The sequence below is a fragment of the Emydura macquarii genome, unplaced genomic scaffold (assembly GCF_026122565.2).
Source record: "Emydura macquarii macquarii isolate MOO-44397 ecotype Brisbane River unplaced genomic scaffold, CSIRO-AGI_Emac_v2 contig_2681, whole genome shotgun sequence".
In the NCBI taxonomy this organism is placed as follows: domain Eukaryota; kingdom Metazoa; phylum Chordata; order Testudines; family Chelidae; genus Emydura; species Emydura macquarii.
The window spans coordinates 2591637-2608013 of NW_027132818.1; the positions used below are offsets into that span (position 1 = coordinate 2591637).

Here is a 16377-nt window from a genome sequence, read left to right on the forward strand (position 1 = left end):
ATGGGTTAGTGCCCTCATCAGATCCTGCCACTTCTGCTTCCCCCTTGACTCTGCTCAGGTTACTGTTCACTTCCCCTCCCTCTTAACCCAAATGCAGTAGGGACACTTAAAGGAACCCCATGCTCTTTTTCCTGCTGTCCAGACAAAGATCCACTGCATTAAATTGCAGTGAACACATTGTGGTAGCTCAGGAAAAGATTTGCTATGGCTAAGAGGCTACTGAAGAGGATGACCACAGGTCACTGTATTGGTATCCTGAAATGTCATTCAAGCTACAAGAAAGAAAATTGGTCAAGTTTAGTGCATCAAGAAGAGCCCAACACACAATTTCATCATCAGTAGTCCTATTCCCTAACTGACTGTGAATTGTGTACACTGGCTGCAGTTTATATATCTGGCAACTCAAAATTGTTAATACAGCTTTTTGTTTATGATGGTCAATGAAGAGATTTTACCAGAGAATTGGATGCGAGTCTTAAACAGTAGAACTGGATTGATCTCCATTTTTCTTTAATTAGTTGGTCTTAGTTTGACTCTCAATTTCAATACAGTGCTTTTTCTTTCCAGACTATGAAGTAGTTCAATATATTCTTCTGTCTTTGTGGATTTATATCTTTTCTGGTTTCCTGAACGAATGTCCGTTCTGTTGCTTGGCCATCAGAGTTTAGACACTGGATATATAGGGTGTGGGGGCATAGGTGCTGAAACTGCACCATTGGCTTGAAGTGGCTTCCATTATATACAGGGTTTACAGTTTGGTTCAGTGGCTCTCAACACCCCCACTGTAAAAATTGTTCCAGCATCTCTGGGGGGAAGCTGATTCATCCCACTCACAATGCACTGGTTTGTGTGTGCCCTAATCTAGATCCATATGCGAAGTATAACTGCAGTATTTTCCACTTAAGAATCTATTATGTTGACATCTTTATACATTTTACAGATCTTCCTTCATTTTAATTAGTGGTACAATTGCTATATTAATTGTATTTGAGTAATCGAGGACAATAATAAATGAATGTATAGGTATGTTTGTTTAGACATCGGTAGCTTGGAAACTTTTGATATCTATGTAGGTTTTTTATTGGCACCCATTACAATATACCTGGCTGTCTCCTGAGAGCAAAAATGACAACAAATGTCTGTCTTTTCTGCCAGCAAAAAGACTAAGATTTTATTTTTTAGTATAATTCAACGTAGAAGAATAGGAGGATTGGTGTGAGTAAGGAAAAGACTGGGAAATCTGTATGAAGACATGGGTTTTACTTGCCTTTCATCATGAAACTTCATTCTGTAATCCTGATCCAGCACCTTTGAAAACTGTCTCCTACAGTTACAAGCCTCCCCTGTTGGTTGATGGTTTTGTTGTTTTAGTGTGAGATGCCTAAGTGCCATGTTTTGATAAGGTTACCAGAGAGGAACGGCCCCCCAAATTACGGGAGCGGTTTGAAGGGTGCTTTGAGGCACTAAGGCAGTTCGTATATGTTCCCTTTAAGACAGAGTGTGAGGCTTGAAAAAGATAACTTAAAAAAAGTTGGCAAATTTCCTAGAAAAATTTGGCAAACTACTCAAATTCTTAACCGCTTAATAGTTTTTATTTAACAACTTACTAGTACAACTACTTGAATCAAACTTTTCTCTTACTGATTTACATTATATATAACTACAAACAACAAAAATTGATTACAATGATCAGATTCTAGATACAAAACTTACTAATACAACACTAAAAACTTAAGCAATTTGTTTTACCACAAATCTTGTTCCCTTATTCTGTTACAAACTGTCAAGACATATCTCAAACTAAAAAAAAAAACTTAACAATTATAAAACACATACAAAAAACAGTTATTCCAACAGTTAGTCACAATCACTCCTGAAATACAAGTAGAATTATTGCTAGTTTTACATTCACATTCACTACTCACCACATACAGAGATGAACTCAGCTGCAGCAAAGATAACAGATGTTTTATGACCTGGTCTTTCTATTTAGAGCTCTATATTTTCCTCCAGGTGGAACCTCTATCGTATTCACACCCAAGATATTTTAATCCGCAGGACAAGTCCCAACAGGTTATCAGCTCAGTTACCTAACTATTCTAAGGTAAAGTAGGTGACAAGCTGGAGAGAGGCCAGAGGGGTGATCAGACCCTCTTGCAGGCACAATTCTGGTGTACCCCTTGGGGAGGCTCGGTGGTCCTCACGACAAGACTCTCTAATTTTTGCTTTGTCTGACACCCCTTTTATTTCCACTCCAGCCTATATGTCCACCAAACCAATTATGGGCATTCCTACGTCACTTTGTCGGTCCCTCCTTGGGGAGGTCCCCAGGCCAGAAGTTTATCCTTGACCAAGTATAACTCACCAAATAAAAGTTGCAGCAACTGTAAACTTCCAAATTTGGGCCTAGGAACTACTGTGCTCGCAAGTTACCCCTATTTCAAGTTCAACTGGTTACTTTTGGTCAGGGTTTTTGCTGCCTCTGAGCTCCTCTCCCATGGGGCTTACAACTTGTACCTCTTTGTCCATTCTCGAGGCCAACAACTTCTCCTTATCTCCTACAAAAGAAACTGGGAACAATTATAAGAACAGATGGTTACAAAACCTTGAAATATAATGATCTTCAATGAACTTTTCCATTCATCACATATAAATCAAATATGTTCCTTTCTCAACATGGACTTGGGGCGCGCGCACATACACACACACACACACACACAATGCGGTGATTTTAACCTGTTACGACATAGTGGATTGTGGCTGTTGTAGGAGGGGTTAGAAAGAAAGTGTCTCTGATAGCTAGGCTTTGAAAATCAGAACTAACTTCAACTAGACTCTCTTCTGTGGGGAGTCATGCAAAGAGCGGAATATCAGGGTGATGTTTCCTGCTGAGCAAAGGGACTGTAGCACTCTGAACAGTTGAAGCCTTCTCAGGCATTGGGCCTCATTCCTGTATATAGATAGGAAAATCAAGCCTAGACGTTATAAAAGAATAGACTGCTGTGGCATTATCAGAGTTTGACAGGTAATATGCAATCTTTAAGCTACTGTTCAAATATTAATACAAAGAAGAGTATTTTTTTGCAACCCAGTGTCTCCCAGTTCTGATAAATATAGACTATTCCCCTCGTCTGCAGTTTCCGGATGCAGTTCAGAGCTGCAGCACAGTCCTTCCCTTCTTCTGTCCAGTACTCTAAGGAGGGACTACAAATCCAGCAATGGACAAAAACACCCTTTCATCCATCCTCACAGAAGTACCAGAGGAAAGACAACAGGTGTATCCAAACCACCTCTGACCGGATGGATCAGGTGTTCCTGTTCCAGATGGAGTCTAGGCACACTCCAAAAGATTGGTGGTGACTTCATAGAGAGGGGCGTGTTGCCAGCATGGATTGTGCTGCAGCTTTGAACTGCCTCTGAAAACAGGAGGGGAATAGCCCATATATATCAGAATTGTGGGAGACACTGCTATCAGAAAGGAAATTATCAGATAAAAGATTTACCAATCCTCAATACTGTTCTCAGTGGTGGCAGATGACAGAACAAGGAGCAACGGTCTCAAGTTGCATGGGGGGAGGTCTAGGTTGGACATTAGGAAAAAGGTTTTCACTAGGAGGGTGGTGGTGCACTGGAATGGGTTACCTACGGAGGTGGTGGAATCTCCATCTTTAGAGGTTTTTAAGCTGCGGCTTGACAAAACCCTCGCTGGGATTATTTAGCTGAGGTTAGTCCTGCTCTGAGCAGGGGGTTGGACTAGATGACCTTCTGAGGTCCCTTCCAACTCTATGATTCTAAGATTTTACTTTCCAAAGTCCTATCACATTACACTTCATTTAACATCACATGGTCCCCAGGGATGCCACACAACTACCTCAAATTCATCACTCACCCTTCTATGAAACATGTAAGAGGATAGATAAACCTTACATCAAGTTATAAAAATAATAATAAAAAAAAATCCAAGTCTTGTCAAACCAAGGAGATAATGGAGTTAAGAACTTCTCACTGAGAATGCTCTGCCAGAGTTGCTTCTTTAAAACTAGTTAACTGTTGACTTAAGCAATTTGGCAGATTGCAGCTGCTGTAGTATCACACATAGTTCTGTGCCCAAATCATTTACAGCTTTATAGATTAAAAACACCACCTTAAATTCCACCCAGAAATTAATGAAGAACAGCAAGTGCAGATCTCTGAGTTATGGGTATGAGTTCTCTGCATCAAACACTGCTTAATAGGTAGGCAGCTGCATTCTACACCAATTTAAGTTGCCTAATTACTGTAAAGTTCTATGTAGAACATTATTTAAAAGATTCATACACTAAAACAAAATAGTTTATAAGACTTCAAAGACACCTGTGGCAATGTCCCATGTGGACATTAGGGCATTTTAAAGTCTCTCATAAATGATGGAAAGAATGTTCTCTTGCCTAGCAATGTCTTCAGAAAGAAAAATCATAGCTATATAGTTATTTTATCTTTGAGATATGACTAATATATCTGGTGAAAATATTTCCCAGAATTCAGGAAGCTTTTCTCATTCCTAGCTGGGATTAAAACCTCATTTTATATATTTTTCTGAGTGTGAATTCTTTTGTTTTGGGATGTCGGCTCCTATTTTTAGTATACTTTGGGTTGTAGAATTACTTATTTCCCTGTTAGATATTTGTTTCACAATCAGCTTCTGTGTCCTTTAAGTACATACCTAATTAAAATTTCTGTTGAAGAAACCTTTATTTCTGTTTTATCAGCAGAACTTGGTCTTCTCTGATGGCCATCTGAAAAGATCAGCTTTGTACAAGAGCAGTATTTAGATACTGAGATTTTCTCTTTATGCTTGGCATTTTCAATATGCACAGTGTTTAAGAGCAATTCCAGCTGCTCTGGATGTGCCTATATTCTTCAGATAAACAGTTGCATGGTATAAGAATCATGTAGAAAGGATCTTTCAGTAATTTAGTTAATCCTTTGAAATGCAGGATTTTGATTATTTAATTGTAGAAAAGTAGACATCACAATAAATGTCTATGCCTGGAATCAATGTGGATGCGACAAACATTTATAGGTCCCTTTACTTTATAAGCTTTTTTGGTTTTTTAGGTGATATTGATGACTATAGTACTGAAGTGGAAGACATTTTTCCTCAACATTTACAGCCAAGTACAAGTTCTGGTCTTGGAACTTCGCCAGGCTCTTCACCTCGTTCCAGTCCCTGCCCATCACCCACGTTGTCAGATGGACCAGTACCCACCCTTCCAGTAAGACCAAGTCGAGCACCTACAAGAACTCCTGGACCACCTATATCCTCACAAAGTATGTATCAGATTATATATGTCAGATTACTTCACCTCATTCTAGTTCCCTACAATTTGACCTTGAAGAATATAGTAAATATTAAACTAGTTAGTAGGTATTTTATCGGGGTTATATATTATTCAAGATCAAATTGTAGGTAACTAGAATAAGTGAAGTAATCTGTTTTATATCTCTGTGAATAACCCTGTGATATGGTGTATCAATATAATCCTTGTTTATCTTAAGCACACTGATCAGATAAACTCATTTCAGTGAAAAGTGATTTGTACCACTGACACATGCCAAGATTGTGGCATGACTAACTTCAACTAATAGGAGGAGGTTTTGTGTATATGATTTTCAGTTTAAACACAGTTTTATCTTAGTGATAAGAATAGGAATAGGGAACTGTAATGATATTTTGGCACTTAAAAATGAATTTGTATGGCAATTTTTAAAACGGTTTGTGTACTGTAATGGGGAAAAGTTTTACAGTGATCATACTTATCTGACAGATCATCCTCCAAATTGCCTTTAAAATTTCCTTTTCTCAAAGGAAATAAGGAAATAAATACAGCCTCGGTTGAAATAGAATGGAAATGTATTTGATGAAGTATGGTTTATAAGAACCCTTAAGGTACCCAGAAAAATACTTAATGGTCAAACTTTTAGGCAAATGTAATTCATAATCAAAATATGAATTAACTCCCTCTCTCACCAAAGTCCATTCCTCTTATTCTTGCTCCCCACAAACGAGGATGTCACATAAAAATGCAACATGAATACAGTATGTGTATCCACTGTTGGTAGTACTTACAGAAACCTTTACTTACAAAAAACTTTTCAATAGAAAATCTTTAGCACTTTACTTAATTTTTACAAGATCATTAAATATCTATTGATTTTCTTGGTCAGGTTCTCCAGTTGATTTTCAACCAATTACACAACAGAAAGAGTCGACTCAGAGCTTGGAACCTAAACGTCCTCCTCCCCCTCGTCCAGTGGCTCCACCTACACGGCCTGCTCCACCACAAAGACCACCCCCACCATCAGGTAATGCAGTGATGTATACCAGTGGTTCTCAACAGGAGGTACATCACCTCATCTAGGTATTTGCCTAGTTTTACAATAGGCTACATGAAAAGCATTAGCAAAGTCAGTATAAACTAAAATGTCAGTCAGACAATGACTTGTTTATACTGCTCTGTATGCTATACACTACAATATAAGTACAATAATTATATTAATAGAATCATAGAATATTAGAGTTGGAAGGGAACTCAGGAGGTCATCTAGTCCAACCCCCTGCTCAAAGCAGGACTAACCTCAGCTATATCATCCCAACCAGGGCTTTGTCAAGCCTCAGCTTAAAAACCTCTAAGGATGGAGATTCCACCACCTCCCTAGGTAACCCATTCCAGTGCTTCACCACCCTCCTAGAGAAAAACTTTTTCCTAATGTCCAACCTAGACCTCCCGCCCTGCAACTTGAGACCGTTGCTCCTTGTTCTGTCATCTGCCACCACCGAGAACAGCCTAGCCCCATCCTCCCTGGAACCCTCTTTCAGGTAGTTAAAGGCCGCTATCAAATCCCCCCTCACTCTTCTCTTTTGCAGACTAAACAAGCCCAGTTCCCCTAGCCTCTCATAAGTCCTGTGCTCCAGCCCCCTAATCATTTTTGTTGCCCTCCGCTGGACTCTCTCCAACTTGTCCACATCCTTTTTGTAGTGGGGGGCCCAAAACTGGACACAATATTCTAAATGCGGCCTCACCAATGCCGAATAGAGGGGAATAATCACTTCCTGTGACCTGCTGGTAATGCCTCTCCTAATGCAGCCCAATATGCTATTAGCCTTCTTGACAACCAGGGCATACTGCTGACTCATATCCAGCTTTTTATCCACTGTTACCCCAAGGTCCTTTTCTGCAGAGCTGCTGCCCAGTTCGTCGGTCCCCAGTCTATAGCTGTGCATGGGATTCTTCCTTCCTAAGTGGAGGACTCTGCACTTATCTTTGTTGAACCTCATTAGATTTCTTTTGGCCCAATCCTCCAGTTTGTTTAGGTCACTCTGTATCCTATCCCTACCTTGCAGGGTATCTACCACTCCCCCCAGCTTAGTGTCATCTGCAAACTTGCTGAGGGTGCAATCTACCCCATCCTCCAGATCAGCGGTTCTCAACCTTTTTTTTTTTTTTTTTTTTTTTTTTTTTTTTTTTTTACAGAGTACCACTCGGGTCAGGTACAGTCGGGTCAAGTACCGCTTCACCTAACTGTACCTGGCCAGAGTGGGACTCAGTAAAATTGCAGGGTTCCGTGAGGGATCGATGCCCTCCGCCTTCACACTTTTTGGTGGCAGAGAGGATTGTGCTTTCGGCGGCGGCGCGGTTTCTCTACGGCGGAAAATGGGTTTCGCAGCGGGGGGGGGCTTTAATTCGGCAGCAAAAAGTTTTTTGACCGGAGGCGGGGGAAGAGATTCGGCGGCGGCACAGTTTCCCGGCGGCGGAAGGGGGGGGGGATTCGGCGGCGGCGGGGTTTATCAGCGGCGGCGGCAAGGGGGGGGGAATTGGCGGCGGAATCGGCGGCGCGTTTTCCATCGCGTACCACCGAGCCGTCTTCCGCGTACCACTGGTGGTACGCGTACCACCGGTTGAGAACCCCTGCTCCAGATCATTAATAAAGATGTTGAACAAAACCGGCCTCAGGACCGACCCCTGGGGAACTCCGCTTGTGACCGGTTGCCAGCTACACATGGAGCCATTGATCACTACTTGTTGAGCTCTATGCTCTAGCCAGTTCTCTATCCATTTTATAGTCCATTCATCCAACCCATACTTCTTTAACTTGCTGATAAGAATACTGTGAGAGACAGTATCAAAAGCTTTGCTAAAGTCAAGGTATATCACATCCACAGCCTTCCCTGCATCCACAGAGCCAGTCACCTCATCATAGAAAGCAATCAGGTTGGTCAGGCATGACTTTCCCTTGGTGAATCCGTGTTGACTGTTCCTGATCACCTTCCTCTCTTCCAAGTGCCTTAAAATGGATTCCTTAAGGACCTCCTCCATGATTTTTCCAGGGATTGAGGTGAGGCTGACCGGTCTGTAGTTCCCTGGATCCTCTTTCCTCCCTTTTTTGAAGATGGGCACTATATTTGCTTTTTTCCAGTCCTCAGGGACCTCCCCCTGTTGCCACGAGCTTTCAGAGATAATAGCCAATGGCTCTGAAATCACATCAGCCAACTCCCTCAGCACCCTCGGGTGCATTGCATCCATCCCCATGGACTTGTGAATGTCCAATCCTTCTAAATAGTCTTGAACCTGTTCCTTCAGCACTGCGGGATGTTCACCTCCTTCCCATTCTGTGCCACCCAGTACAGTAGTCTGGGAGCTGATCTTGTCTGTGAAGACAGAGGCAAAAAAGGCATTGAAGTACCTCAGCTTTCTCCACATCCTCTGTCACTAGGTCGCCTCCCTCATTCTCTAAGGGGCCCACACTTTCCCGAATCTTCCTCTTGTTGGCAACATGCCTGTAGAAACCCTTCTTGTTCCCCTTCACGTCCCTTGCTAGCTGCAACTCCAATTGTGCTTTGGCCTTCCTGATTTCATTCCTGCATGTTCGAGCAGTGTTTTTATAATCCTCCTCATCTGACCAAGCTTCCACTTCTTGTAAGCTTCTTTTCTGTGTTTAAGTTCACCAAAGACTTCTTTGTTAAGCCAAGCTGGATGCCTACCATATTTGCTATTCTTTCTGCACATCGGGATGGTTTGCTTTTGTGCCCTCAATAAGGTCTCTTGGGTTCCTTTCCCCCTCATATTAGCCTTCCAGGGAATCCTGCCCATCAGTTCCCTGAGGGAGTCAAAGTCCGCTTTTCTGAAGTCCATGGTCCGTATCCTGCTGTTCTCCTTTCTTCCTTTCGTCAGGATCCTGAACTCGACCATCTCATGGTCACTGCTGCCTAGGTTGCCACCCACTTCTACTTCCCCTACCAAATCTTCCCTGTTTGTAAGCAGCAGGTCAAGAGAAGCACGGCCCCTAGTGGGTTGCTCCAGCGACACTCTCCAAAAACTTCCTGGATTGTTTGTGCTCTGCTGTATTGCTCTTCCAGCAGATGTCAGGGTGATTGAAGTCCCCCATGAGAATCAGGTCCTGTGAACTGGAAACTTTCCCTAGTTGAGTAAAGAAAGCCTCATCTACCTCATCCTCCTTGTCTGGTGGTCTGTAACAGACACCCACCACGACATCACGCTTATTGTTCTTGCGTCTAAGCTTAACCCAGAGACACTCAACTGACTTATCTCCAGTTTCATACTGGAGCTCAGAGCAATCATAGTGCTCTCTTACATTCAGTGCAACTTCTCCCCCCTTTCGCCCCGCCTGTCCTTCCTGAACAGTTTATACCCATCCATGACAGTGCTCCAATCGTGAGAGTTATTCCACCAAGTCTCAGTTATTCCAATCATGTTGTAGTTTCTTGACTGTGCCAGGACTTCCAGTTCTTCCTGCTTGTTTCCCAGGCTTCTTGCATTTGTGTACAGGCACTTGAGATAAGTAGCCGATTGGCCTACTTTCACAGTATGAATCGGGAGGCCTCCCCTGCTGCACCCTCCTCCTTCTGCTTCCTTGTGGTGTCCCTCTTCCCCACTTACCTTCGGGCTTAGGTCCCTGTCCCCCGTCGAAACTAGTTTAAAGCCCTCCTCACTAGGTTAGCCAGCCTGTCTGCGAAGATACTCTTCCCTGTCTTCGTTAGATGAATCCCGTCTCTTTCTAGTAATCCTTCTTCCTGGAACAGCATTCCATGATCGAAGAATCCAACCTGCGTAACCACGCATTTACTTCCATAATGCGACGGTCCCTACCTGGGCCTTTTCCCTGAACAGGGAGGATGGATGGGAACATCACTTGCGCTTCAAACTCCTTTATCTCTTTTCCCAGAGCCACATAGTCTGCAGTGATCCGCTCAAGATCATTCTTGGCAGTGTCATTGGTGCCCACGTGGAGAAGCAGGAAGGGGTGGCGGTCTGATTTCCTATTGATTTATTTTATAATTACATGGTAAAAATGAGAAAGTAAGCAATTTTTCAGTAATAGTGTGCTGAGACACTTTTTTGTATTTTTGTCTGATTTTATAAGCAAGTAGTTTTTAAGTGAGGTGAAATTTAGTGGTACATAAGACAAATCAGACTCCTGAAAGGGGTGTATTAGTCTGAAAAGGTTGAGAGTCATCGAACCACACAATGGGCAATATTTTGATGTACAGTTGTATTTAAGTCTGTGTAATGGGGTGGGGGGGTGACGACTGACTTTCTTTATAAAATATATTAGTCAATTTAACTAATTAAAAATAATGGAATTTTTCAGCTAGATTTTACATATCATAGCTACTTTTTATGATTGCTTTTTAATATGCAGTTGTGCTAATTTTTTTGAGTTAGGAATATCCGCTTCCTATGGGCATTTGTATTTAACATTTTCATTATCTACAATATTTTAATGTTTCTTAAAAACTAATTTTTAACCTTTTGAGTTCACTAATTTAATTCAAATATTAATGATATTCCTGTTAACTCTCAAATAAGTACAGATTGCATGTGTATGTTTAATATATTAAAGTTAATCACTTTAGGGACAAGTATATCTAGATAAACTAAAAGTGTAAGCACTGGAACATTAAGAGAAACTGAATGTTGAGAAAGCATATGTGAGCAATGAAATAACTAACCAAAGAGACTCTTGATACTTGTAACTTTCTTATTCTTCTTTTCTCTTTTTATACTGATGCTTTTTCATTAATGCTGCGTATATTTCTTATATACTGTAAGGGGGTAGGAGTCCTGCACCAACTAGAAAAGAATTTGGAGGTAATAATTTAATTGTGTTTTCAAACATGACTAATAAATAGCAAAACTTCTATGGCTTTCAGTATAACAGTTTGTTTATCCTGAGAATATTCAATCTGACGCTTTTCAAAGGTAGAATTTGATGTATGTTGTGGCATATGTTCAGTTACTAAAAAAAAAAACCATTCTTTTAAAAAGCAATATATCTTTTTTTTTGAGAGCCCTCAAACTCTATCCTCTCTCTCTAGAATTGCAATTTTTAATCTTAGTGGAAAACAAGTTCTGGACAACAGCTACTACTTCCTGATGAGTAAATAAGGAGCATGAAATTATTTCTTCAATAGTTCTTGAGATGCTATAGTCATGTCAGTTAAAACTGGTCCAGATCATATTCAGTCAATATGCGCAACACACTTTTTAAAAAATAAAAGCTGTCTTGTCTTCAGCTTTGAAAAGACTAGCTTTTTCCTCCATGAGGAGCATTGTAAAAAGGTGGATCTACAGTCATGCAGGTAGATAGTAACATTTCACAGGTTAATTCACAATACCTTCTGTTGTGATTTTCAGGCAGAAAAAAAAGTTTACTTTTATATTATCTTTAAAAGGTTACTGTAAAAACCAAAGTTAAATAGAAGTGAAAAGGAACAGTCACGAGTGAAATGCCTGCAAGCTGCTTGGAAACTTTATAAAAAAAAAAAATAGATGCTCAAACTAAATGTATACCCCAAATGGGGGAGGAGAGTATGAGGACCAAAAAAAAAAAATGGCACCATGGCTAAATCACAGACTGAAAGAGGCAGTTAGAAACAAAAGAAAATCTTAAAAATTGGAAGACAAATCCTACTGAAGAAAATAGAAAGGCGCATAAACTCTGGCAAGTGTAAAAATATAATTAGGCAGGCCAAAAAAGAATTTGAAGAGCAACTAGCAAAAGAGACACGAACTAACAGCAAAATATTTAAGTACATCAGAAGCAGGAAGCCTACCAAGCAATCAGTGGACCATCGAGGTGCTAAAGGAGCACTCAAGGTAGCAAAGCTCAAGGGTAGAGAAGCTAAAAAATTTTTGCATCAGTCTTCACTGCAGAGGATGTGAGGGAGATTCTCACACCTGAGACTTCTTTTTCAGTGACAAATCTGAGGAATCTTCCCAAGTTGAGGCATCAGTAGAGAAGGTTTTGGTACAAATTGATAAATTAAACAGTCACCAGGACCAGATGGTATTCATGCAAAAGCTCTTAAGGAACTCAAATAATGAAACTGCAGAACTACTAACTGTGGTATGAACCCTATTTTTTAAATCCACCTTTGTACCTGTTAATTGAAGGATAGCTAATGTAATGCCAATTTTTAAAAAAGACTTCTGAGGCAATCCTGGCAGTTACATGCCAGTAAGTCTAACTTCAGTACCAGGCAAATTGATGGAAACTGTGGTAAAGAACAAAAATATCAGACTCCTAACTGAACACGGGGAATAAAGGGAAATCATGCCTCGTCAATCTGTTAGAATTCTTTGAGGGTGTCAACAAGCATGTGGACAAGAATGATTTCGTGTACTTGGACTTTCAGAAAGCCTTTGCAAGATTTCTCATCTAAAGTTCTTAAGCAAAATAAGTAGTCCTGGGATAAAAAGGAAGGTCCTCTCATGGATCAATAACTGGTTAAAAGATAGGAAACAAAGGGTAGAAAGAAGAGGTTAATTTATACAGTGGAGAGAGAGAAATAGCAGGATCCCTCAAGGCTCTGTATTGAGATGAGTGCTGTTCAACACATTCATTAATGATCTGGAAAAAGGAGTAAATAGTGAGGTGGCAAAGTTTGCAGATGATACAAAATTAATCAAGATAGTTAGGTCCAAAGCTGACTGAAGAGTTACAAAGGGACTTTTCCAAAGTGGGTCACTGGACAACAAAACAGCAGATAAAATTCAGTGTTGATAAGTATAAAGTAATGCACATTGGAAAACATAATCCCAACTATATATATGAAATGATGGGGTCCAAATAAGCTGTTAGCACACAAGAAAGAGATTTTGCAGTCACTGTGAATAGTTCTCTGAAAACCTCTGCGGCAGCAGTCAAAGTTTACAATGTTAGGAACCATTAAGAAAGGGATAGATAACAAGACAGTAAATATAATGCCACTCTGTAAATCCATGGTATACCCATAACCTTGAATACTGTGTGTAGTTCTGGTCACCCCATCTCAAAAAAAAAAATCATTCAAATTGGAAAAGATACAAAGAAGGGTAGCAAAAATACGTAAGGTTATCAAACAGCTTCCATCTGAGGAGAGATTAAAAAGACTGGGACTGTTCATCTTAGAAAAGAGATGACTAAGGAGGGATATGACAGAAGTCTATAAAATCATGGCATGGGGAAAGTGAATAAGGAAGTGTTATTTACCCCTTCACATAACACAAGAACCAGGGGTCACTCAATGAAATTAATGGGCAGCAGGTTTAAAACAAACAAGGAAGTACTTCTTCACACAATGCATAGTCAACCTGTGGAACTCATTGCCAGGAGATGTTATAAAGGCCAAAAGTATAACTGGGTTCAAAAAAGAATTAGATCAGTTGATGGAGGATAGATCCATCATGGTTAATACGCATAACAATCCGGGACGCAACCCCATATTTAGCCTCCTGTTTTCTTAGCCTCCGACTATCAGGAGCTGGGAGTAGAAGACGGGATGGATAATTGCCCTGTTCTGTTCATTCCCTCTGAAGCATCTGACACTGGCCAGTGTCAGAAGACAGGATCCTGGACTGGATAGACCATTGGTCTGACCCAGTGTGGCCATTCGTAGGTTCTTATGAAGAAGGCGATGCATATACATGTATTCCTAAATAAATGTGATCTCAGAGCTCCAGGTATAAAATAGCTGAATTAGAAGAACATACCATGCGTCTCACTCATTTTCAAATTTCCCCTAAATGTTAACTTCCACAAAAGATTCTTATGTGAGTTAACTTTAACTCCAGATGATAATTGTAGTTTAAGATGAACCATTGGGGTTTTAGTTAAAATAATTAAAATTTTAGAAAGCAGCTAATACCTGTTGTACTTTCTGCATCTTATTGTATGTTTAGCTTCTATCATGTCATTGCTAAATATTTTTCTATGCAATGATAGAATCCTGTCTAGCTTAGCTTCAGCCTAAGATGGGAAGAAGACTAATGTGTCTCAATGAGCATTGCAAATTATTTGATTTTTATGTAACTAGTAAATAAAATTGTCGTGACAACTGTCATTTCACATCCTGGCCTTACATTCATCCTATTCTTTCCACCTTACTCGTCCCTTCTTTACCTCCCACTCACAGTTCGTCTTCTGTCATGCTGCTCCCTACACTTGGAATAGGCGTCCTCTGTATCTTCCTTCCAATTTCTCATAAAGCCACCTCTTCAAGCAATTCTTCCTTTCTTCCATCATTACTAATGCTGTGACACCTCGCCTTGAAGTGTTATCCTGTGTGTCATCTTGTTTCTTTAATCTTATTTAGAGTGTAAGCTGCTTGGATTTGATCTATATTTGTAAAGTGTGGTGTAGGTGTACTACATACTGTAAAGAATGTTGTAGCAGATGATATACAATAAATATCAAATACTGTTCATAGACCCATGCAACGCATACACTGAGGCAAGTTAAGGATAGCTTTCATGTCCTTTTTAGTTATAAATTGATTTACTGGTGTGCATGTGACATTTTAAACATAGACACCTTATGTGATAGTTTTGCCCATCATAATGTTGTTTTTTTAACCTTTTATCTCAGGCACTCAACCTCTTCAGGGTCTGTGGTCCTCCTCCTTGTGACCCTGTATACTTTGAAGACTTTCAGTGGGACTCTTAAGTTGTCCCACAGTGTAATCATATCTTGCATCTGTACAGGAGTAGGCTAGAACTCAATTTTTTTTGTCTTCAACGTTTAGATATTTGCAAATGAATAATACTTTTGCCTAGTGGATCAAGCTATGATTGTCATTAGGTACCTTTTAATAATAATATAAAAAATTAGCTTTCAGTTGTTTGGAGTTCAGGGTTAAGTTAATGTATTTTGTAGTGTCTTACATATATATGATTTACAAACATATCAAGTAATAGTCTTACAGAATATGAAAAAGGTTAATTGTGACTTGTCACCATTATATAATATTTATTCCTTTAACAATACCAAGTTCTGTACAGAAAAATATTTAACTGTACAAAGGATTAAAAGTTTCCTTTTGTTGCTTTAAAAACTATTGTTAAGATGGAGTTAAGTTTGAGGGTATATACCAGTAATGTAGAGTAAATACATTACAGGGATATAGCAATTATCCCGAAAACAAATATTATAAAACTAGGAATTTCAGCATTAAGGTTTACCTTAGAAGAAATACAAACACATTAAGGTATGGAGATACGCAGTTTATACATCCAAAAAATCTTTACTCCACCCTGTGGTGATGTCATGAAATAACTAGATAGTTAAGATTAGTGCATAATGTTTGTACTCCCAGATTAGTTTAAACTGATTTTAAAGACCCATTCCATTTTTTCCTTCCTGGGTGTCTATGGGGCAGAGTTAAGGTGGTTTGGCTTCATTAGGACATGGCAACCATTTTGAAAAAAGATAATTCTTTGTGGAATTCTGTGTTTAAAACAAACATTCTGCATCCTTTTCTGAAGAAATTGTCAATAATGAAGAAATGGTAAAAATAAAAAAGACCATTAATTAAAAATAAGTCTTGACACAGAGTGCTATATTTCTGAAAGAAATATTTCTTTAAATTTTCACTCAAACTAATTAAACAGATTTTTTTCTGAGACTTTTCAAATAATTAATTCAGTACTCGAGTAAGTGTTGTCATTTGGAGAGGATATACTGAGTTCTTCATATATAACAAAGTGGTTACACTTTTAAGTGTAAAACTCAGCACAATCTTGACTATGTAATAGGGACGGTGCTTCCCTAATTTGGCTGTATCTGCTATTGCAGTGCTAGAATATTGGTGCTCTCAATGTTATTTCCAGAGCATTGAGACTATTTGCCAATAGCAAATAGCTGGGGACAGTATGTAATGAAGGAATTGTAGGGGCAGCCAGTCTGGGAACTGAAGGGAGAGAGAAATGAGGAGAGCAGTCTTCACAGCAGACAAAATATGTTTTTAAAATGTTATGGAACGAACTTAAGCTTTTTTTTTTTTTTTAAATTCTCTAAGGGCTAGTGGACATTGACTTAATGTGGCACCAGGATACTGTC

General features: G+C 39.7%; 1 protein-coding gene across 3 annotated transcripts in view; it reads left to right on the forward strand.

Annotated features, from left to right (window-relative positions):
* SYNJ1 (synaptojanin 1) overlaps nt 1-16377 on the forward strand; it is a 107909-nt gene that overhangs the window by 67918 nt on the left and 23614 nt on the right. For all 3 annotated transcript variants that reach the window (XM_067565600.1, XM_067565601.1, XM_067565603.1), the window contains 2 exons: nt 5098-5310; nt 6208-6345. In XM_067565600.1, coding sequence (XP_067421701.1) covers nt 5098-5310; nt 6208-6345 — 351 coding nt within the window. The remainder of the gene's footprint in view (nt 1-5097; nt 5311-6207; nt 6346-16377) is intronic.